This window comes from Ranitomeya imitator, chromosome 5, assembly GCF_032444005.1.
Source record: "Ranitomeya imitator isolate aRanImi1 chromosome 5, aRanImi1.pri, whole genome shotgun sequence".
NCBI lineage: Eukaryota > Metazoa > Chordata > Amphibia > Anura > Dendrobatidae > Ranitomeya > Ranitomeya imitator.
This window is the reverse complement of record NC_091286.1, coordinates 512,759,346-512,784,047: the sequence shown is the minus strand read 5'-3', so window position 1 is coordinate 512,784,047 and position 24,702 is coordinate 512,759,346. Positions and strand designations below refer to the sequence as shown.

General features: G+C 43.4%; 1 protein-coding gene across 1 annotated transcript in view; it reads left to right on the top strand.

Moving 5' to 3' along the window:
* Positions 1–2,421: 2,421 nt before the first annotated feature.
* SUCNR1 (succinate receptor 1) overlaps positions 2,422–24,702 on the top strand; it is a 78,455-nt gene continuing 56,174 nt past the window's right edge. The window contains exons 1-2 of the mRNA XM_069768078.1: positions 2,422–2,550; positions 5,645–5,772. Of these exons, the coding sequence (XP_069624179.1) occupies positions 5,770–5,772 (3 nt within the window). The 5' untranslated portion in view covers positions 2,422–2,550; positions 5,645–5,769. The remainder of the gene's footprint in view (positions 2,551–5,644; positions 5,773–24,702) is intronic.

Sequence of the window (24,702 nt, the reverse complement as noted above, 5' to 3'; positions counted from 1 at the left end):
ATTAAATTGTGGTTAAACGGAAGAACTGCATTTGGCGTACTAGTTCGTTTGGGGCCTACTATCGGTGTCTGCCGCTCCTTGCTGTTCTCCTGGTTTCCTGTCCTGAAATTCCGTTTTCAGGCGCTCGTTAAGTAGTTGTTAATGTTAGACTGCATTTGGCCTACTAGTTGGGTTGGGGCCTACTATCGGTGTCTGCCACTCCTTGCTGTTCTCCTCTACTGAACAAAGCTGTGCCGCCTGTTTACTACTGTTGCCAATTTTGAACTGCATTTCGACTACTTACTGATTTGGGCCTACTCTCTGTGTCAGCCTCTCATTCCAGTTGTCCTCCACTGCAATGCCCCCTGGTTATTCCTGTGTTACCAATTTTGAACTGCATTTAGCCCACTTTATTCTTTGGGCCTATATCTGTGTTTCCTCCTCATCCTGCCCATTGCCCAGCCAGTGATAGATGAGTCTGCTGGTACATTGACCCATAACGCAACATTCCCCGTGCACGCTACACAACAACATTGTGACCCTGCTGAAAGTCAGGTTGCTCTTCCCGCATACCATACCACCTTACACGGGGACAAAGAGGAAGGTGCAGATGAAAGTGCAGGTTCCTTCATCAGGTGGGGGGAGGAATACTAGTTGGCGACGTCACTGGCACAGGGCCTCTCATAGTTCGCAAAAGTGTTGCTGCTGGTGGGAGGCGCCCCCGCCGTGCAAACACACCGCTGTACTTTGAGGGGCCCTGTGCCAGTGCCAATGCCAACGAGTGGGCCCCCCCTGCTTGCTCAGGATCACAGCACTTGCAAAGTTGAAATACTTACCTCTCCCTGCTCCACTGCCGTGACGTGGTCCAGATTTCCTGGGCCCACTAATTACTTGAACCAGCCCTACCCACCACAACTTTAGCCAGATGACCCCCAATTTCAAATGCCTTCCAATTATTATAAGGTAAATTACGCTTGACAAGCTTCATTAAGAAGAATGGATGGTTTTGACATTAAAATGGGCACTCTAGGTGTTTTCCTGGCCCCCACTCACTGCCGACTATGCTGCCCCATTGACTTGCATTGGGTTTCGTGTTTCGGTCGATCCCGACTTTACGTCATAATCGGCCGATTTCACTCGACCCGACTTTTGAGATAGTCGGGTTTCGCGAAACCCGGCTCGACTCTAAAAAGGTCAAGTCGCTCAACTCTAATTACCACATAAAATTATGTTGGTCAGAATTTTAAAATTTGACTTGGTCATGAAGGTGCAAACAGAATTGGGGGGGGGGTCAAGGAGTTAAGGTACCGTGACATTTAGCGACGCTGCAGCGATCTAGACAACGATGCTGATCGCTGCAGCGTCGCTGTGTGGTCGCTGGAGAGCTGTCACACAGACAGCTCTCCAGCTACCAACGATGCCGAAGTCCCCGGGTAACCAGGGTAAACATCGGGTTACTAAGCGCAGGGCCACGCTTAGTAACCCGATGTTTACCCTGGTTACCAGTGTAAATGTAAAAAAAAAAAAACACTACATACTTACATTCCAGTGTCTATCCCCCGGCGTTCTGCTTCCCTGCGTTCTGCTTTCCTGCACTGTGTAAAGCAGAGCGGTGACGTCACTGCTGTGCTTTACGGCCAGCCGGCGCTCAGTCAGTGCAGGGAAGCAGAATGCAGGGAAGCAGAACGCCGGGGGACAGACACCGGAATGTAAGTATGTAGTGTTTGGTTTTTTTTACATTTACACTGGTAACCAGGGTAAACATCGGGTTACTAAGCGTGGTCCTGCGCTTAGTAACCCGATGTTTACCCTGGTTACCAGTGAAGACATCGCTGGATTGGCGTCACACATGCCGATTCAGCGATGTCTGCGGGAGATCCAGCGACGAAATAAAGTTCTGGCCTTTCTGCTCCGACCAACTATGTCACAGCAGGATCCAGATCGCTGCTGCGTGTCAAACACAACGATATCGCTAGCCAGGACGCTGCAACGTCACGGATCGCTAGCGATATCGTTGTTAATTTGTTCAGTGTGAAGGTACCCTTAATATAGGTTAATAATGTTCTATTTAAACAAAAAAGTATCTTGATCAATTTTAAAGCAATAGACTTTTAGCTCAAGTAGATACGTTTATAGCATTTATGCATCTATAAAACCTCCCAAAGTTTCATGGAGCCATTCAACGTCAAAATAGTCAGCTGGCATGCATACATGTTTCCACTTGCCAACCATTAAATTTATAAAGCTATTGTTAGTCATGCTTCAAATTCAGATCTGCTGCTTCTGTATGTTTCCTGTATTATGAATGCTATTTCCTATAAGAGCAAACCCTCCTTTCTTCCACCCAAACTAGCCCCCCTCCAGGATATTTAGCCTAAAAAAGCAGGATATTCACTAAAGGTCTTTGATGTTCAGAGAAACATTCATTGCCAAGACTATTCTGGGAAATTCACAGTCGTACTAACTGATAACTTTCAATCAGTACAAAATTAAATCATTCATCTGCAAGTCAAAAAGATCAGGTCTACAGGAAGAAAAAAGTCTAGAGAAAGATCTGAGTCCTGCATTGAGGTAAGTCTTCAAAACAAAAATTTGCATGCACTAAAATCTGCACATTGTTATCCACCCAAATAGATATCATGCCATCCCTAATGATCTGGTGATTCGGACCACTTACCTCTGTAAAGGAGAATATTCATAAAACTATATTTGTTTATTTTGCAGTTTATTCCCTTTTCTCATCTGGTTACGAGAATATAAATTATGAGGAGAATGCTAATCACTGACACTATAAAAAATCTCCAAAGTTTACATCCTGGGATTTATAGACAGATAATTGTATGATATATAATTTAATACTAGTATTTAGGCATAAAAAAGTGTAAAAGTGTAAAGAAAGCAGGAGTTTATTCTCCATATTTACTAAGGTAACATATTATTAAAAAAATAAGAAACAAGCAAAGAACTTTTGTTGCAAATAAAAGAATCTTTTTGTGCTTAAAAGGAACCTGTCACCATAAAAATGCAATCCAATCTGTGCTTACCATGTTATAGAGCAGGTAGAGCTGAGTAGATTGATACATAGTAGTGATGAACGAGTGTACTCTTTGCTCAGGTTTTCCGGAGCATGCTCAGGTAGTATCCGAGTATTTGTGAGTGCTCGGAGATTTTCCTTGCCGCAGCTACATGATTTGCGGCTACTGGACAGCTTGATTACATGTGGGGATTCCCTAGCAACCAGCAACCCCCACAAGTACTCAGGCTGGCTAGCAGCTGTAAATCATGCAGCTGCATCAACAAAAACTAAATCTAAGAGCGGTAGCAAATACTCGGAGACCACCCTAGCGTGCTTGTGAAAACCTAACATTTTGTTAGAAAATATTCAGTATATCCTGTATTTTAATCCTCTGCTCTTTCTGGGATTTTCGGTCCAGTGAGTGGTCTGATAAGTGACTGATAATTTCCTTGCATAAGAGTTCATACAGAGACTGCTATCAGTCACTAATAGGACCGCCCTCTGGACCCAAAATCACAGAAAGAGCAGAGGGTTAAATGCTGAATCATTTCTCACGAGAAAAAAAAAAAAAAATATACCGTATATATATTCTCAGCTCACCGATCTATAACAAGGTACTGGAAGCTTATACCCCATTTTAATGATGACAGGTTCCCTTTAAAGATCTGGTAATATGCTTTAAAGAGGACCCAAAAACTTTTCTGATTTGACTGTTTTAGAATATAATTATATTTTACATAAAATTAAAATTCTAAATAAATCTTTTCTTTAGAATGAATAAATTGACAGTTAATTGGGGGTGGATCCTAATATTTATGACACTGCCCAATCAACGCACCCAGTGTTGGGCCACGTTCACACGTTCAGTGTTTGGTCAATATTTTGCCAAAACCAGGAGAGGAACAATCAGAGGAAAAGTATGATAGAAACATATGCACCACTTCTGTATTATCACCCACTCCTGGTTTTGGCTTACAAATACTGGTGTAAAATACTGACCAAACACTGATCGTGTGCACATGGCCTTAGGCCGGTTTCACACGTCCAGATAATTCCGGTACCGGAAAAAATCGGTACCGGAATTATCCGTGTCCGTGTGCCCCTACGTTTCTGTGGCACATCAGTGTGGCAAACGTGTGGCACACGTGTGCCCACTGGGTACCACACGCACCGTGCTGGGTACCACACGTACCAGCATCTGGTGCTGAAGCCCCGATTCATATCTTCCCTGCAGCAGCGTTTGCTGCAGGGAACATATGAATAATAGTGTTTAAAATAAAGATCTATGTTCCCCCCGCCCTCCCACCCCCTGTGCGCTCCCCCGCTGTTCTGAAAATACTCACCAGGCTCCCTTGTTGGCTGTCGCTGCTTCCTGGTCTGGCCGCATCTTCTCCTGTATGCGGTCACGTGGGGCCGCCGATTACAGTAATGAATATGCGGCTCCACCCCTAGATCTTTATTTTAAACACTATTATTCATATCTTCCCTGCAGCAAACACTGCTGCAGGGAAGATATGAATCGCGGCTTCAGCACCAGTGGGGGGGACAGCGCTTAATGTAGCGCTGTCTCCTGCACGGCACACGGACTGCACACGGACAACGTCGGGTACGGGTTTTACACGGACTCATTGACTTTAATGGGTCCGTGTAATACGTGCGCTCCCACGAACACTGACATGTCTCCGTGTTTGGCACACAGAGACACGGTCCGCAAAAAATCAATGACATCTGAACAGATGCATTGATTTTAATGGGTCTACGTGTGTCAGTGGCTCCGGTACATGAGGAAACTGTCACCTCACGTACCGGAGACACTGACGTGTGAAACAGGCCTTAGACTGTGCAGGGACACCTTTTCATGTTACTGATAGTAAAACAGATTTGTCAATTCCAAATTTTTTGTAGGTGGAATAACAGAGTAGAATAACACACCACATCTCTGTAACTGTAGTTTTAAGGTATAATAAATAATAAATCTTAGTTATTATTACAGACATGTAAATAGATCTTTAAACAGAAGTCTCAAGGTATTCATTAAAATTGATATTCTTATTGAACAGGATGTGAGAATGTTGTTACAATTCTTTTCATCAATCATACGTCCATTAGTAAAATCAAGGTGCCATATGACCGATGTAGAAAGCTGTGCTTGTATAAAAGCTACAAACACCGGTATATCTGGCACCCAGCGTGCAGCTTGAATACTGTTTAGCACACTGAAATCCCATAATAAAATTATATACCATGACATTACTATTCATTATCCTTGCAGGATATAAAAGATGCACATACGTATAAAAGATAACTTATACTATACATATTTACCCATTTGCTGCAGGCAATACAATTGCATTAATTTACTGACTGCTTCATTTACCATGTAAAATGCAGTCTTTTATTGTACATCCTACAGTACATCCGAGTATATGGTAATTACAGAAACAAAACGCAAATAGCTTGATGAGAAAACTGATGCAACGTCAGCAATCACTTTTATACCTGATTTTTATTTCCAAAAATGAATCTGCCTTAAACATGAAAGGTTGTTTATAGATGGATGTTGTAAACCATATTTCTTCCTGCTGGTTGCTAACCACGAAGTGAGTTTGGCTACACAGGCTCATAACTTATGTTTGAATTATTAACTAGCGTTATTCAAGATATGCAAATGAGCCTATTACAGCTGCCCTCCGTATACACAGAGAAGTCATAAAACTCACACACTGTCATCACTGGCTGGTAGAGGACTGCAAGCATCGGGATCATCTGATACAATGGTAAGTGAAGCGATACATCGCTCACTCGTACTATTAATTGACTTCAGTAATTATTGACTGTTGCTAGCGTATATACTGTAGTTATTCATAGTTTCATAGTTATAAGGTTGAAGGTAGACTTAATCCATCGAGTTCAACCTATAGCCCAACAATTCATTGCATTCCTTCCATTACAATTCTTATAATAGCTGAAGCTAAATTTACTTTTATTGTTCATCCTTAAAAATGACACAGAATATTGATAGTCTGAGTTGTTAAAAGCTTTTAATCTGTTTTCAGTTACTAATAAAGGTTTTATATAGTACTCAAAAATTCATATGTGACCTTTGTGAACTGGAGTTTAGTTAGTCTTCGACACTTGACATTTAAATTGGATGTAATCAATAAGTTGCTGATGTAACATTGAAGCAACATCACTAGGAGGTATATTACCTAATAATAACCCATAATATCTACTTATATCTATTTGTCTATCTATCTATCTATCTATCTATCTATCTATCTATCTATCTATCTATCTATCTATCTGTCAAATGCATTTATCTGTCTGTCATTATCAATGTAACCATATACTAATGATACATAGAAATGTAGTTATATCAAAGTTTATATTGTGCTAACTCTGTAGCTCATGGGATCTTCTAGGATACATAGGCATAGCCTCTTCCTCGGTCTGGGAACCATGATCTCAGTAAATTTCACCTTCTTTAAAAGCTCACGAACTTCTAAGATGAAAGTAAAAGAGTGGCTGTGTATTTGACTTCTGTTGGAAAATGTAAATATAGTGTAAAATGCACCATTGTTCATATTTATTCAAGTATACACATTTTGGGCACCACTGTCTTGATCATATGACATAAAGAGTGCAGACCACTCTCGAAGACACCACACTAATGGTACTTCTCCAATATTCATCAAAGCTATTTTTTTTCCTAAATCCATTGCTACTACCAATTAGGATGGTCAAACAGAAAATTCTAAACTAGTGTTGAGACTATTGGAATACAAACCTAACAGGTGACCCTTTCTCCTAAGGAATTAAACAAGGATAATAGGGGTACTGCTACTGATGTCTAAACGTAGTACTGTATTTTTTTTATTACAAAATTAGATATGCCACACTCTGCCTTCTCTGTTTTGCCATTTGTAAACTATCTTTCTACAAGAGAGGGTTGAGGGCTGGAGAAAGTGATAAGAAGCATGTGTAAATGCTGTTCAGAATGATACCTACTATGCTTTTAAGGTTCCATAGGAGCGAGGTGCAATCACTAATGTGCAGATGCTACGCTGACAAGCTGAGCTGTTGCCGCCTTATAGCGATGGCCTGAGATACAGGTGCTTCTCACAAAATTAAAATATCATCAAAAAGTTAATTTATTTCAGTTCTTCAATACAAAAAGTGAAACTTATGTATTATATAGAGTCATTACAAACAGTGATCTATTTCAAGTGTTTATTTCTGTTAATGTTGATGATTATGGCTTACAGCCTATGAAAACCCAAAAGTCATTATCTTAGTAAATTAGAATAAATAACAAAATTCACCTGCAAAGGCTTCCTAAGCATTTAAAATGGTCCCTTAGTCTGTTTCAGTAGGCTCCACAATCATGGGGAAGACTGTTGACTTGACAGATGTCCAGAAGGCAGTCATTGACACACTCCACAAGGAGGGTAAGCCGCAAAAGGTCATTGCTAAAGAATCTGGCTGTTCACAGAGTGCTGTATCCAAGCATATTAATGGAAGGCTGAGTGGAAGGAAAAAGTGTGGTAGAAAAAGGTGCACAAGCAACCAAGATAACCGTAGCCTTGAAAGGATTGTTAAGAAAAGGACATTGAAAAATTGGGGGGAGATTCACAAGGAGTGGACTGCTGCTGGAGTCATTGCTTCAAGAGCCACCACACATAGACGTATGCAGGACATAGAGAACAAGTATCGCATTCCTTGTATCAAGCCACACATGACAAATGGACAACGCCAGAAGCGTCTTACCTGGGCCAAGGCGAAAAAGAACTGGACTGTTGCTCAGTTGTCCAAGGTGTTTCAGACGAAAGTAAATTTTGCATTTCATTTGGAAGTCAAGGTCCCAGAGTCTGGAGGAAGAGTGGAGACACACAATCCAAGCTGCTTGATGTCTAGTGTAAAGTTTCCACAATCATTGATGATTTGGGGAGCCATGTCATCTGCTGGTGTAGATTCACTGTGTTTTATCAAGACCAAAGACAGCGCAGTAATTTACCAGGAAATTTTAGAGTACTTCATGCTTCCCACTGCCGACAAGCTTTTTGGAGATGGAAATTTCATTCTCCAGCAGGACACGCTGCCAAAAGTACCAATACCTGGTTTAAAAACAATAGTATCACTATGTTTCTTTGGCCAGTAAACTCGCCTGACCCGATAGAGAATCTATGGTGTATTGTTAAGAGAAAAATGAGACACCAGACACAACAATACAGACGTGCTGAAGGCTGCTATAAAAGCAACCTGGGCTTCCATAACACCTCAGCAGTGTCACAGACCGATTGCCTCCATGCCACACAGCATTCATGCTGTAATTGATGCAAATAATCCCCGACCAAGTATTGAGTGCATTTACTGCATATACATTTCAGTAGGCAAACATTTCAGATGTTAAAATCATTTTTTTTCAACTGGTGTTATAAAATATTCTAATTTAAAGTATTCTGTAAGCCATAATCATCAACATTAACAGAAATAAACACTTGAAATAGATCACTCTGTTTGTAATGACTCTATATGATAAATGAGATTCACTTTTTGTATTGAAGAACTGAAATAAATTAACTTTTTGAAGATATTCTAATTTTATGAGAAACACCTGTAATCATAGCAGCAGCATGTCGAGTTCTGTGTAGGCTGCCACTGATGTAGTGTCAGATGACTGCGTTTTCAGCTTTGGAAAACATACTCTGCGAAAGTCTGAGATGTCAGCCACAAAAGGAGACAGCCTAAATGGGTAGCGAGGTATTAACAATACTAAAAAAGAATGCCGTTAGGTGTTTAAGGGTCTTTGTGGGATGTCAGATTGGAGAGGTTTGTAATCAGTGTTGTAGTGGATTAGCTGCCCTGAACCTGTGATACTGTATGTGTCTAAAGGTTTTGTCTAGTAACAAAATGGATTGCAAAATGGACTGGTAAAAGAAGATCTTTCAAGAATAGAGACCTGTATGACTGATAAAACGAATTCTACACATATCTCTTTAAGGGAGATGCAAATCTAAGATCTATGATAACATTGAAATACTGGAAATTACAACTCATTTGTTTGTAGTACTTTTAATGTGATGTTTTAGAACAATATAGCAGTAGCAGCAATTAGAACTGAGTGTATCTTTTTGAAATTCAAATTCACCGACTTTGCAGAACTTCCCTTAAATTTGTATTTGCATCAATTACATTTGCATGAATTGGATAAATTAACCCCTTATCATCCAGAGGTATTTTCTTTTTTGCGTTTTCGTTTCATTGCTCCCCTTCTACTCAGAGCCATAACTTTTTTATTTTTCTGTCAATATGGTCATTTGGGGGCTTGTTTTTTGTGGGCCAGTTTTACGTTTGAACAACACCATTGGTTTTAACATATCATGTACTGGAAAATGGGAAAAAAATTCCTTCCAAGCGTGATGAAATAGCAAAAAAAAGTGCAATTTCATAGTTGTTTTATTTTATTTATTTTTTTTTACCATGTTCACTAAATGCTGAAATTGACCTGCCATTATGATCCTCCAGGTCATTAAGAGGTCAAAGACACCAAACATTTCTTGGTTATTTTTTATTTAAGTGGTGCAAAAAAAATTCAAAATTTGGTAAAAAAAAAATTAGTGCCATGTTTCAAGACCTGTAGCATCTCCATTTTTTTGTGATCTGGGGCTGGGTGAGGGCTTATTTTTTCCACACCGAGCAGATATGTTTATTGATACCATTTTGGTGTAGATACAATCTTTTGATCACTCGTTATTGCATTTTATTGCAGTGTAGCAGCGACCAAAAAAACTTTCATTCTGACGTTTTTAATGTTTTTTCTCGTTACGCCATTTAGCGATCGAGTTAATTCTATTTTTTATTGATAGATCGGACAATTCTGAAAGCATCAAAACCAAAATATGTGTAAATTTGACTTTTTTGTTTTATTTTGAATGGAACAAAAGGGGGGTAATTTGAACTTTTATATTTTGTTATTTTTAACCCCTTTACCCCCAAGGTTGGTTTGTACATTAATGACCGGGCCAATTTTTACAATTCTGACCACTGTCCCTTTATGAGGTTATAACTCTGGAACACTTCAACGAATCCCAGTGATTCTGACAATGTTTTCTCGTGACTTATTGTACTTCACGATAGTGGTAAAATTTATTTGCTATTACCTGCGTTTATTTGTGAAAATAACGGAAATTTGGCGAAAATTTTGAAAATTTTGCAATTTTCCAACTTTGAATTTTTATGCAATTAAATCACAGAGGTCTGTCACACAAAATACTTAATAAGTAACATTTCCCACATGTCTACTTTACATCAGCACAATTTTGGAACCAACATTTTTTTTTTGTTAGGGAGTTATAAGGGTTAAAAGTTGACCAGCAATTTCTCATTTTTGCAACACCATTTTTTTTTAGGGACCACATCTCATTTGAAGTCATTTTGAGGGGTCTATATGATAGAAAATACCCAAGTGTGACACCATTCTAAAAACTGCACCCCTCAAGGTGCTCAAAACCACATTCAAGAAGTTTATTAACCCTTCAGGTGTTTCACAGGAATTTTTGGAATGTTTAAATAAAAATGAACATTTAACTTTTTTTCACAAAAAATTTACTTCAGCTCCAATTTGTTTTATTTTACCAAGGGTAACAGGAGAAAATGGACCCCAAAAGTTGTTGTACAATTTGTCCTGAGTACAACGATACCCCATCTGTGGGGGTAAACCACTGTTTGGGTGCATGACAGAGCTCGGAAGCGAAGGAGAGCCATTTGACTTTTCAATGCAAAAATGACTGGAATTGAGATGGGACACCATGTTGTGTTTGGAGAGCCCCTGATGTGCTTAAACAGTAGAAACCCCCAACAAGTGACCCCATATTGGAAACTAGACCCCCCAAGGAACTTAACTAGATGTGTTGTGAGAACTTTGAGCCCCCAAGTGTTTCACTACAGTATATAACGCAGAGCCGTGAAAATAAAAAATCTTTTTTTTTCCCACAAAAATTATTTTTTAGCCCCCAGTTTTGTATTTTCCCAAGGGTAACAGGAGAAATTGGACCCCAAAAGAAGTTGTTGTCCAATTTGTCGTGAGTACGCTGATACCCCATATGTTGGGGTAAACCCCTGTTTGGGCACACGGGAGAGCTCGGAAGGGAAGGAGCACTGTTTTACTTTTTCAACGTAGAATTGGCTGTAATTGAGATCGGACGCCATGTCGCGTTTGGAGAGCCCCTGATGTGCCTAAACAGTGGAAACCCCCCAAATTATAACTGAAACCCTAATCCAAACACACCCCTAACCCTAATCCCAACAGTAACCCTAACCACACCTCTAACCCTGACACACCCCTAACCCGAATCCCAACCCTAATCCCAACCCTATTCCCAACCGTAAATGTAATCTAAACCCTAACCGTAACTTTAGCCCCAACCCTAACCCTAGCCCTAACCCTAGCCCTAACCCTAGCCCTAACCCTAATGGGAAAATGGAAATAAATACATTTTTTTAATTTTTCCCTAACTAATGGGGTGATGAAGGGGGGTTTGATTAACTTTTATAGCTGGTTTTTTAGCAGATTTTTATGATTGGCAGCCGTCACACACTGAAAGACGCTTTTTATTGCAAACATTTTTTTTTGCATTACCACATTTTGAGAGCTATAATTTTTCCATATTTTGGTCCACAGAGTCATGTGAGGTCTTGTTTTTTGCGGGGCGAGTTGACGTTTTTATTGGTAACATTTTCGGGCACGTGACATTTTTTGATCGCATTTTATTCCGATTTTTGTGAGGCAGAATGACCAAAAACCAGCTATTCATGAATTTCTTTTGGGGGAGGCGTTTATACCATTCCGCGTTTGGTAAAATTGATATAAAGCAGCTTTATTCTTCGGGTCAGTACGATTAAAGCGATACCTCATTTATATCTTTTTTATGTTTTGACGCTTTTATGCGATAAAAACTATTTTATAGAAAAAATAATAATTTTTGCATCGCTCTATTCTCAGGACTATCACTTTTTTATTTTTTTGCTGATGATGCTGTATGGTGGCTCATTTTTTGCGGAACAAGATGATGTTTTCAGCGGTACCATGGTTATTTATATCCGTCTTTTTGATCGCTTGTTATTCCACTTTTTGTTTGGCGGTATGATAATAAAGCGTTGTTTTTTGCCTCGTTTTTTTTTTTTTCTTACGGTGTTTACTGAAGGGGTTAACTAGTTGGCCAGTTTTATAGGTTGGGTCATTACGGATGCGGCAATACTAAATATGTGTACTTTTATTGTTTTTTTTTTTTTATTAAGATAAAGAAATGTATTTATGGGAATAATATTTTTTTTTTCATTATTTAGGACTTTTAATTTTTTTTTACTCATTTGGAAAAATTTTTTTTAACTTTTTTACTTTGTCCCGGGGAGGACATCATAGATCGGTGATCTGACAGTTTGCATAGCACTCTGTCAGATCACCGATCTGACTTACAGTGCTGCAGGCTTCACAGTGCCTGCTCTTAGCAGGCGCTGTGAAGCCACCTCCCTCCCTGCAGGACCCGGATGCCGCAGCCATCTTGGATCCGGGCCTGGAGCAGGGAGGGAGGTGAGAAGACCCTCGCAGCAACGCGATCACATCGCGTTGCTACGGGGGGCTTAGGGAAGCCCGCAAGGAGCCTCCTCCCTGCGCGATGCTTCCCTGTACCGCCGGCACACCGCGATCATGTTTGATCGCGGTGTGCCGGGGGTAAATGTGCCGGGAGTGGTCCGTGACCGCTCCAGGCACATAGTGCCGGATGTCAGCTGCGATAGGCAGCTGACACCCAGCCGCGATCGGCCGCACTCCCCCCGTGAGCGCGGCCGATCGCATATGATGTACTATCCCGTCGATGGTCATTGGGGCCCACCCCACCTCGACGGGATAGTACGTCTAATGTCAGAAAGGGGTTAAAATATTTTAAAAACTTTTTTTCACTTTTTGCACGATTCAATAGTCTCCATTGGAGACTAGAAGCTGCACTACTTAATCGCCTCTACTACATACAGATCACCTGTGTGTATCAGAAATTTTCACTTGCTATGAGCGCCGTCCACCGTACGGCGTTCATAGCAAACCGGCAATGAGAACTTTAGAGGTCTACTGGAGGCCTCTGATTGTTATACCAACTCATCTGTGTCCTGCGAACATGTGACGGGGTCACCGATAGTCGGGATTAGTGACGCGTTTCGGGTAAGTGCGAGTTAAATGCCGCAGTCAGAAATTGACAGTGGCATTAAACTAGTTAATAGTTGCTGGTAGATCGCGATTCCACCAGCGGCTGTTGCAGGCACATGTCAGCTGTATAAACCAGCTGTCTTGTGCTTTGTGCAGGGGCCCGCACCAAACAGAGTGAGTGCGACATCGGCATACTATTACAGTCGTTGTCAGAAAGGGGTTAAAGCCTCTAATTGTCTGGATAATATGTGTAGAACGCTTTGAGTTCCCCTTGGAGTCAATTGATCATGTTTAGAGCTTTGCAATGCAAACAATGTCAAAATAATTTCCACCTATCTGGCAAAAGGAAAATGTATGTTCACAGGTAACCAACAGCGTATCTCACAACACACTGATGTATCAGACTTTTTAGGCTACATGTATTGTATAAACAGTAGGGTTGAGCGAAACGGGTCGTTCATTTTCAAAAGTCGCCGACTTTTGGCAAAGTCGGGTTTCATGAAACCCGATCCGACCCCTGTGCGGGGTTGGCCATGCGGTACGCGACTTTCGCGCCAAAGTCGCGTTTCAGTGACGCAAAAAGCGCCATTTCTCAGCCAATGAAGGTAAAAGCAGAGTGTGGGCAGCGTGATGACATAGGTCCTGGTCCCCACCATCTTAGAGAAGGGCATTGCAGTGATTGGCTTGCTGTCTGTGGCGTCACAGGGGCTATAAAGGGGCGTTCCCGCCGACCGCCATCTTACTGCTGCTGATCTGAGCTTAGGGAGAGGTTGCTGCCGCTTCGTCAGAAGCAGGGATAGCGTTAGGCAGGGTCCATTAACCACCAAACCGCTTGTGCTGTAGCGATTTCCACTGCCCACACCACCTTCGGTGTGCAGGGACAGTGGAAGCTACATTTTTATTTTCCCCTCAGCGCTGTAGCTCATTGGGCTGCCCTAGAAGGCTCCCTGATAGCTGCATTGCTGTGTGTATGCCGCTGTGCAAACCAACTGCTTTTTTCAAAGCACAAATCCTCTTGTTCCTTCCTTTCTGCACAGCTATCTTTTTTGTTTGTACACACTTTTTATTTAATTTGTGCATCAGTCCACTCCTTATTGCTGCCTGCCATACCTGGCTGAGATTACTGCAGGGAGATAGTAATTGAAGGACACTCCCTGTTTTTTTTTTTTTTTTGTGGGAGATTAAGATTGACATTTCTGCTAGAGTGCCATCCCTGTGTGTGCCATCTCTCAGTCAGTGGGCCATAGAAAGCCTATTAATTTTTTTGCTTGATTTGGGTTATAAAATCTACCTGAAAAAATTACTACATCAATCAGTGGGAGAAAAATATTGGCCTCAGGGCTTGTGTGCCACTCCTGACTCCTGTGTGCATCATCACTCACTCAGTGGGCCATAGAAAGCCCATTTTTTTTTTTTTTTTGCTTTATTTGGGTTCTAAATTCTACCTGAAAAAATCAATAAATCAATCAGTGGGAGATTAATATTGGCCTTTGGGCTTGTGTGCCAGTCCTAAGCGTGCCATCTCTCTCTCTCAGATAGTGGGCCATAGAAAGCCTATTTATTATTTTTTTTATTGGGTTTATAAATTTTCCCTGGAACAAAAAAAAAAAAAGTGGGAGATTAATATTGGCCTCTGGGCTTGTGTGCCAGTCCTGAGCGTGCCATCTCTCTCACAAATAGTGGGCCATAGAAAGCCTATTTATTTTTTTGCTTGATTTGGGTTATAAAATCTACCTGAAAAAATCACTACATCAATCAGTGGGAGAAAAATATTGGCCTCAGGGCTTCTGTGCCACTCTTGACTCCTGTGTGTGCCATCTCTCAGTCAGTGGGCCATAGAAAGCCTATTTATTTTTTTGCTTGATTTTGGTTCTAAAATCTACCTGAAAAAATCACTACATCAATCAGTGGGAGAAAAATATTGGCCTCAGGGCTTGTGTGCCACTCCTGACTCCTGTGTGCATCATCACTCACTCAGTGGGCCATAGAAAGCCCTTTTTTTTTTTTTGCTTTATTTGGGTTCTAAATTCTACCTGAAAAAATCAATAAATCAATCAGTGGGAGATTAATATTGGCCTTTGGGCTTGTGTGCCAGTCCTAAGCGTGCCATCTCTCTCTCTCAGATAGTGGGCCATAGAAAGCCTATTTATTATTTTTTTTATTGGGTTTATAAATTTTCCCTGGAACAAAAAAAAAAAGTGGGAGATTAATATTGGCCTCTGGGCTTGTGTGCCAGTCCTGAGCGTGCCATCTCTCTCACAAATAGTGGGCCATAGAAAGCCTATATATTTTTTTGCTTGATTTGGGTTATAAAATCTACCTGAAAAAATCACTACATCAATCAGTGGGAGAAAAATATTGGCCTCAGGGCTTGCGTGCCACTCTTGACTCCTGTGTGTGCCATCTCTCAGTCAGTGGGCCATAGAAAGCCTATTTATTTTTTTGCTTGATTTTGGTTCTAAAATCTACCTGAAAAAATCACTACATCAATCAGTGGGAGAAAAATATTGGCCTCAGGGCTTGTGTGCCACTCCTGACTCCTGTGTGCATCAACACTCACTCAGTGGGCCATAGAAAGCCCATTTTTTTTTTTTGCTTTATTTGGGTTCTAAATTCTACCTGAAAAAATCAATAAATCAATCAGTGGGAGATTAATATTGGCCTTTGGGCTTGTGTGCCAGTCCTAAGCGTGCCATCTCTCTCTCTCTCAGATAGTGGGCCATAGAAAGCCTATTTATTATTTTTTTTATTGGGTTTATAAATTTTCCCTGGAACAAAAAAAAAAAAGTGGGAGATTAATATTGGCCTCTGGGCTTGTGTGCCAGTCCTGAGCGTGCCATCTCTCTCACAAATAGTGGGCCATAGAAAGCCTATTTATTTTTTTGCTTGATTTGGGTTCTAAAATGTACCTGAAAAAATCACTACATCAATCAGTGGGAGAAAAATATTGGCCTCAGGGCTTGTGTGCCACTCCTGACTCCTGTGTGCATCATCACTCACTCAGTGGGCCATAGAAAGCCCATTTTTTTTTTTTTTTTTGCTTTATTTGGGTTCTAAATTCTACCTGAAAAAATCAATAAATCAATCAGTGGGAGATTAATATTGCCCTTTCTGCTTGTGTGCCAGTCTTGACTCCTGGGTGTGCCATCTCTCTCTCTCTCTCCAATTGTGGGCCATAGAAAGCCTATTATTTTTTTAGCTTGATTTGGGTTCCAAAATCTACCTGAAAAAATCACTACATCAATCAGTGGGAGATAAATATTGGCCTCTGGGCTTGTGTGCCACTCCTGACTCCTGTGTGCGTCATCTCTCACTCAGTGGGCCATAGAAAGCCTTTTTTTGTTTTATTTGTTTTCTAAATTCTCCCTGAAAAAATCATTTTATTTTATTTGGTTTCTAAATTCTTCCTGAAAAAATCATTTTATTCTATTTTTTTTTTCCTAAAGTCTACCTGAAAAAAAAAAAAAAAAAAAACAGTGGGAGATTAATATTTACATTTGTGCTTCAGTGACAGTCCTGCGTGTGTGGCATCTCTCTCATTTGTTGCCACCAACAACAGAGTGTGTAACATTGTGCCTGATTTTCGTTGTGGTCTCACTCACCTGTAAAGGGGTAGCTAAATCATACTGAAGTTATAGCTCACCGTGTAATTTGTGTGACAGCAACAAATACCGTTAGTTTGTTTACGTTTTTAAAACAATGAGGAAGTCTGGTGGAAGAGGTCGTGGCCGGGGGCGTTCATTGTCAGCTGGTAATGAGGGTAATGGTAGTGGTGGAGCATCAGCTGGTGGTGGGAAAAAAAATATTGCACCTAAGTCTGGAGCTGTGGAGCCAGGTTCGTCGTCTGGCTACACAAGGCCTCGAACGCTCCCTTTTCTGGGAGTAGGAAAACCGCTTTTAAAGCCGGAGCAGCAAGAGCAAGTTTTGGCTTATCTTGCTGACTCAGCCTCTAGCTCTTTTGCCTCCTCTCGTGAAACTGGAATGTCAAAGCAGCGCGTCGTTAGTGGATGTTCACGGTCAGGGACAAGTCGCTTCCTTGTCCTCTTCAGCAAAAACAACAACAGAGAAGAATGCAGCAGGCGACACAACGGGTTACTCCATGGAGCTCTTTACACATACCGCCCCTGGCTTAGAAAGTGAAGCAGTTAACAGTCCATGCCCATTACAAGTTGAATCTGACATGGAGTGCACTGATGCACAGCCACAGCCAGACTACTATGCTGGTCCTTTGACTCAGACCACAACATTGCGCTCGCAGGGTAATGATCAAGAATCAGACCCTGATGAGACTATGTTGCCCCATCACGAACGCTATACCACCGACCGACACGGTGACACAGACGAAGTTGCACACGAGCTACAAGAAGAGGTAATAGATGACCCAGTTCTTGACCCCGATTGGCAGCCATTGGGGGAACAGGGTGCAGGCGGCAGCAGTTCTGAAGCGGAGGAGGAGGGGCCGCAGCAGGCATCAACATCGCAACAGGTTCCATCTGCCGGGCCCGTATCTTGCCCAAAACGCGTGGCAAAGCCAAAACCTGTTGGAGGACAGCGTGGCCATCCGGTTAAAGCTCAGTCTGCAATGCCTGAAAAGGTATCCGATGCTAGAAAGAGTGCAGTCTGGCATTTTTTTAAACAACATCCAATTGATCAGCGCAAAGTCATCTGTCAAAAATGTTCAACTACCTTAAGCAGAGGACAGAATCTGAAAAGTCTCAATACAAGTTGCATGCATAGACATTTAACCACCATGCATTTGCAAGCCTGGACTAACTACCAAACGTCCCTTAAGGTTGTAGCACCCTCGGCCAATGAAGCTAGTCAGCAACGCAACATCCCTTCCGGTAGTGTAGGGCCACCATTTTCCGCACCACCTGCAGTATCTGTGCAGGTTTCTTTGCCAGGCCAAAGCAGTCAGGGTCAGGGAATCACCAGTTTTGTAGTAGGAAACACTGCATCTAGGGCACCGGCGGCAACAATACCATCTCCCACCGTCTCTCAGTCTGCCATGTCCACCGGCACCCCCGCTAGTTCCACGATCTCCAGCTCTCCAGTCCAGCTCACCCTACATGAGACTATGGTTAGAAAAAGGAAGTACTTAGCCTCGCATCCGCGTACACAGGGTTTGAACGCCCACATAGCTAGACTAATCTCGTTAGAGATGATGCCCTACCGGTTAGTTGAAAGCGAAGCTTTCAAAGCCCTGATGGACTACGCTGTACCACGCTACGAGCTACCCAGTCGACACTTTTTTTTCCAGAAAAGCCATCCCAGCCCTCCACCAGCATGTTAAAGAGCGCATCGTCCATGCACTCAGGCAATCTGTGAGCACAAAGGTGCACCTGACAACAGATGCATGGACCAGTAGGCATGGCCAGGGACGTTACGTGTCCATCACGGCACACTGGGTAAATGTGGTGGATGCAGGGTCCACAGGGGACAGCAAGTTTGGGACAGTTCTGCCTAGCCCACGGTCTAGGAAACAGTTGGCTGTAGCTGTTCGCACCCCCTCCTCCTCCTCTTCGTCCTCCTGCAGAAGCGAGAGCTCGTCCACAGACCGCAGTCGCACAACCACTCCATCCGCAGCTGCCACTGTTGCACACCAGGTCTCCCATTATGGGGCAGCTACTGGCAAACGTCAGCAGGCTGTATTGGCTATGAAGTGTTTGGGCGACAACAGACACACCGCGGAAGTTCTGTCCGAGTTCTTGCAGAAAGAAACGCAGTCGTGGCTGGGCACTGTAGATCTTGAGGCAGGCAAGGTAGTGAGTGATAACGGAAGGAATTTCATGGCTGCCATCTCCCTTTCCCAACTGAAACACATTCCTTGCCTGGCTCACACCTTAAACCTGGTGGTGCAGTGCTTCCTGAAAAGTTATCCGGGGTTATCCGACCTGCTCCTCAAAGTGCGTGGACTTTGCTCACATATCCGCCGTTCGCCCGTACACTCCACCCGTATGCAGACCTATCAGCGTTCTTTGAACCATCCCCAGCATCGCCTAATCATAGACATTGCAACAAGGTGGAACTCAACACTGCACATGCTTCAGAGACTGTGCGAACAGAGGCGGGCTGTTATGTTTTTGTGGGAGGATACACATACACGGGCAGGCAGTAGGATGGCAGACATGGAGTTGTCAGGTGTGCAGTGGTCGAAGATTCAAGACATGTGTCAAGTCCTTCAGTGTTTTGAGGAATGCACACGGCTGGTAAGTGCAGACAACGCCATAATAAGCATGAGCATCCCCCTAATGCGTCTGCTGATGCAAAGTTTGACGCACATAAAGGATCAGGCGTCTGCAGCTGAGGAAGAGGAAAGCCTTGATGACAGTCAGCCATTGTCTGGCCAGGGCAGTGTACAGGACGAGTTAGCGGGCGAAGAGGAGGAGGAGGACGAGGAGGATGATGGGGATGATTATATTTTTAATGAGGAAGCTTTTCAGGGACCACTGGAAATTGGTGGCGCGGCAAGGCCGGGTTCTGGTTTTTGGAGGGACACAAGTGACGTCGATTTGCCTGAAACTGCCCCTCAACCAAGCACAACCGCAGATTTGAGAACTGGAACTTTGGCCCACATGGCGGATTATGCCTTACGTATCCTCAAAAGGGACACACGCATAACTAAAATGATGAACGATGACGATTACTGGTTGGCCTGCCTCCTTGATCCTCGCTATAAAGGCAAATTGAAAAATATAATGCCACATGAGAACTTGGAACTAATATTAGCAACCAAACAATCAACTCTTGTTGACCGTTTGCTTCTGGCATTCCATGCACACAGCGCCCGTGATCGTTCTCACACGAGCTGCAGGGGCCAGCAGACCAGAGGAGTTAAGGGGCAGAAATCAGAAGTGGCGTTGGCCAGAGGGGTTTTCTGACCAGGTTGTGGAGTGATTTTGCTATGACCGCAGACAGGACAGGTACTGCAGCATCAATTCAAAGTGACAGGAGACAACATTTGTCCAGTATGGTTACAAACTATTTTTCATCCCTTATCGATGTTCTCCCTCAACCGTCATTCTCATTTGATTACTGGGCATCAAAATTAGACACCTGGCCAGAATTGGCAGAATATGCATTGCAGGAGCTTGCTTGCCCGGCAGCTAGTGTCCTATCAGAAAGAGTATTCAGTGCTGCAGGTTCAATACTAACAGAAAAAAGGACTCGTCTGGCTACCCAAAATGTAGATGATCTAACCTTCATTAAAATGAACCACAACTGGATTTCGAAATCTTTTGCCCCACCTTGCCCGGCCGACACCTAGCTTTCCTATGAAAAGGTCTTGCCTGTGGACTATTCTGAATGCCTTTTCCAATCTCGTAATTTTCTGCACCTGATTGTCCAGCATACGACAAGTTTACACCTCACTAAATGGCCAAACTCCCCACACGGGGCCGTGGTATCGACACTTGGCGACAGCACCCGTGAGAGTGCTGTTTGTCTGAAGAGGTGGGTGTGCCCGCTTTTGGTCGACGGCACTGCCACTGGGTCCCTCCTAGTACAATAAAGTGTCTCTGGCGGTGGTGGTGCGCACCCAACGTCAGACACACTGTTGTAATATGAGGGGCCCTGGGCCTGTACCGCCGGCCACAAGACAGTTCCCCCCCAGCTCAAACAGTGCTCTACCACTTGCAAAATTATCTCACAGCTCCACCAATGTTTAGTCTATGCGCTGACATCCTTCAATGCCTGCCACTGACAATACCATTGTATTGACATTTTTGTTATGTTAGGCCTTCGAAGCCTGTCTGCGGTCACTCCTTCCACTATGCCTCCACTGACCACACCACTGCTGCCCGTGTACCCCTGGAACCAATTTAAAATTGCCTACAGCCATGTGTTATTATTTTAGGCCTTCGATGCCTGTCTGCGGTCACTCCTTACAATATACCTCCACTGACCACACCACTGCTGCCCGTGTACCCCTGGAACCAATTTAAAATTGCCTACAGCCAGCCCAATTTTTTTATTCTAGGCCTTCGATGCCTGTCTGCGGTCCATTCTTTCCACTACTACTACACTGACCAGGCCACTGCTGCCCGTGTACCCCTGGAACCAATTTAAAATTGCCTACAGCCATGTGTTATTATTTTAGGCCTTCGATGCTTGTCTGCGGTCACTCCTTACAATATGCCTCCACTGACCACACCACTGCTGCCCGTGTACCCCTGGAACCAATTTAAAATTGCCTACAGCCATGTGTTATTATTTTAGGCCTTCGATGCCTGTCTGCGGTCACTCCTTCCACTACGCCTCCACTGACCACACCACTGCTGCCCGTGTACCCCTGGAACCAATTTAAAATTGCCTACAGCCAGCCCAATTTTTTTATTTTAGGCCTTCGATGCCTGTCTGCGGTCCATTCTTTCTACTACTACTACACTGACCAGGCCACTGCTGCCCGTGTACCCCTGGAACCAATTTAAAATTGCCTACAGCCATGTGTTATTATTTTAGGCCTTCGATGCCTGTCTGCGGTCACTCCTTACAATATTCCTCCACTGACCACACCACTGCTGCCCGTGTACCCCTGGAACCAATTTAAAATTGCCTACAGCCAGCCCAATTTTTTTATTCTAGGCCTTCGATGCCTGTCTGCGGTCCATTCTTTCCACTACTACTACACTGACCAGGCCACTGCTGCCCGTGTACCCCTGGAACCAATTTAAAATTGCCTACAGCCATGTGTTATTATTTTAGGCCTTCGATGCCTGTCTGCGGTCACTCCTTACAATATGCCTCCACTGACCACACCACTGCTGCCCGTGTACCCCTGGAACCAATTTAAAATTGCCTACAGCCAGCCCAATTTTTTTATTTTAGGCCTTCGATGCCTGTCTGCGGTCCGTTCTTTCTACTACTACTACACTGACCAGGCCACTGCTGCCCGTGTACCCCTGGAAGCAATTTACAATTGCCTACAGCGATGTGTTATTATTTTAGGCCTTCGATGCCTGTCTGCGGTCACTCCGTCCACTAGGCCTCCACTGACCACACCACTGCTGCCCGTGTACCCCTGGAACCAATTTAAAATTGCCTACAGCCAGCCCAATTTTTTTACTTTAGGCCTTCGATGCCTGTCTGCGGTCACTCCTTCCACTAGGCCTCCACTGACCACACCACTGCTGCCCGTGTACCCCTGGAACCAATTTAAAATTGCCTACAGCCATGTGTTATTATTTTAGGCCTTCGATGCCTGTCTGCGGTCACTCCTTCCACTAGGCCTCCACTGACCACACCACTGCTGCCTGTGTACCCCTGGAACCAACATCAGAAAATAGAAAAATAAGTATTTTGCTTATAAAAAAGAAAATACTGGAGAGATATCAAATGCAGACATTTTAACATTAAAAACAAACACATACAACAAAAATCTGGTACAGTACTAAAAATGGCCACCAGCTACAATTACTTTCTCCTGCAAGTAGTTAACTGAAAGTTTTTTTCAATTTAAAACACAGATATGGCATCCACCGAGTGTTGTCCTGTCGCGTCTTCTTTATATTATTGCCAAGAAGATGCAAAACAATGAAAATAATAAAATCATTATTTACCAAAAAAATAGAGTAAGTCAAAACCACATTGCAAATAAACATTCATTACAAATAAAGAAGCAGGGCGCGTCCGAGGGTGAGTATATACCTAATAAGAATATAATCACCCTCGGACGCGCCCTGCTTCTTTCCGACAGCCTTCCTTCCTAAGAATCAGCCCTTCCATGGTGTAGAGAGAGGGTTTGTTACACTCCAAGGTGTTCCCCAGGTTGCCTTTCCTGAGCTTCGATCTTCATGCTCTCGTTTAGTAGTTGTCGGAAAGTAGGCTGCATTAGGCCTACAAATTGGGTATGGGGTGGAGAGAGATGGTGTGTTACACTCCAAGGTGTTCCCCAGGTTTCCTTGCCATTGCTTCGGTCTTCCGACTCTCGTTTAGTAGTTGTAGAAAACTACACTGCATTAGGCCTAAAAAATGGGTATCGGGTGGAGAGAGATGGTGTGTTACACTCCAAGGTGTTCCCCAGGTTGCCTTTCCTGAGCTTCGATCTTCCGGCTCTCGTTTAGTAGTTCTTGGAAACTACACTGCATTAGGCCTACAAATTGGGTATGGGGTGTAGAGAGATGGTGTGTTCCACTCCAAGGTGTTCTCCAGGTTGTCTTTCCTGAGCTTCGATCTTCCGGCTCTCGTTTAGTAGTTCTTGGAAACTACACTGCATTAGGCCTACAAATTGGGTATGGGGTGTAGAGAGATGGTGTGTTCCACTCCAAGGTGTTCTCCAGGTTGCCTTTCCTGAGCTTCGATCTTCCGGCTCTCGTTTAGTAGTTCTTGGAAACTACACTGCATTAGGCCTACAAATTGGGTATGGGGTGTAGAGAGATGGTGTGTTCCACTCCAAGGTGTTCCCCAGGTTTCCTCGCCAATGCTTCGATCTTCATGCTCTCGTTTAGTAGTTGTTGGAAACTACGCTGCATTAGGCCTACAAATTGGGTATGGGGTGTAGAGAGATGGTGTGTTCCACTCCAAGGTGTTCTCCAGGTTGCCTTTCCTGAGCTTCGATCTTCCGGCTCTCGTTTAGTAGTTGTTGGAAACTACACTGCATTAGGCCTACAAATTGGGTATGGGGTGTAGAGAGATGGTGTGTTCCACTCCAAGGTGTTCTCCAGATTGCCTTTCCTGAGCTTCGATCTTCCGGCTCTCGTTTAGTAGTTCTTGGAAACTACACTGCATTAGGCCTACAAATTGGGTATGGGGTGTAGAGAGATGGTGTGTTCCACTCCAAGGTGTTCTCCAGGTTGCCTTTCCTGAACTTCTATCTTCAGGCTCTCATTAAATTGTGGTTAAACGGAACAACTGCATTTGGCGTACTAGTTGGTTTGGGGCCTACTATCGGTGTCTGCCACTCCTTGCTGTTCTCCTGGTTTCCTGTCCTGAAATTCCGTTTTCAGGCGCTCGTTAAGTAGTTGTTAATGTTAGACTGCATTTGGCCTACTAGTTGGGTTGGGGCCTACTATCGGTGTCTGCCACTCCTTGCTGTTCTCCTCCACTGAACAAAGCTGTGCCGCCTGTTTACTACGGTTGCCAATTTTGAACTGCATTTCGACTACTTACTGATTTGGGCCTACTCTCTGTGTCAGCCTCTCATTCCAGTTGTCCTCCACTGCAATGCCCCCTGGTTATTCCTGTGTTACCAATTTTGAACTGCATTTAGCCAACTTTATTCTTTGGGCCTATATCTGTGTTTCCTCCTCATCCTGCCCATTGCCCAGCCAGTGATAGATGAGTCTGCTGGTACATTGACCCATAACGCAACATTCCCCGTGCACGCTACACAACAACATTGTGACCCTGCTGAAAGTCAGGTTGCTCTTCCCGCATACCATGCCACCTTACACGGGGACAAAGAGGACGGTGCAGATGAAAGTGCAGGTTCCTTCATCAGGTGGGGGGAGGAATACTAGTTGGCGACGTCACTGGCACAGGGCCTCTCATAGTACGCAAAAGTGTTGCTGCC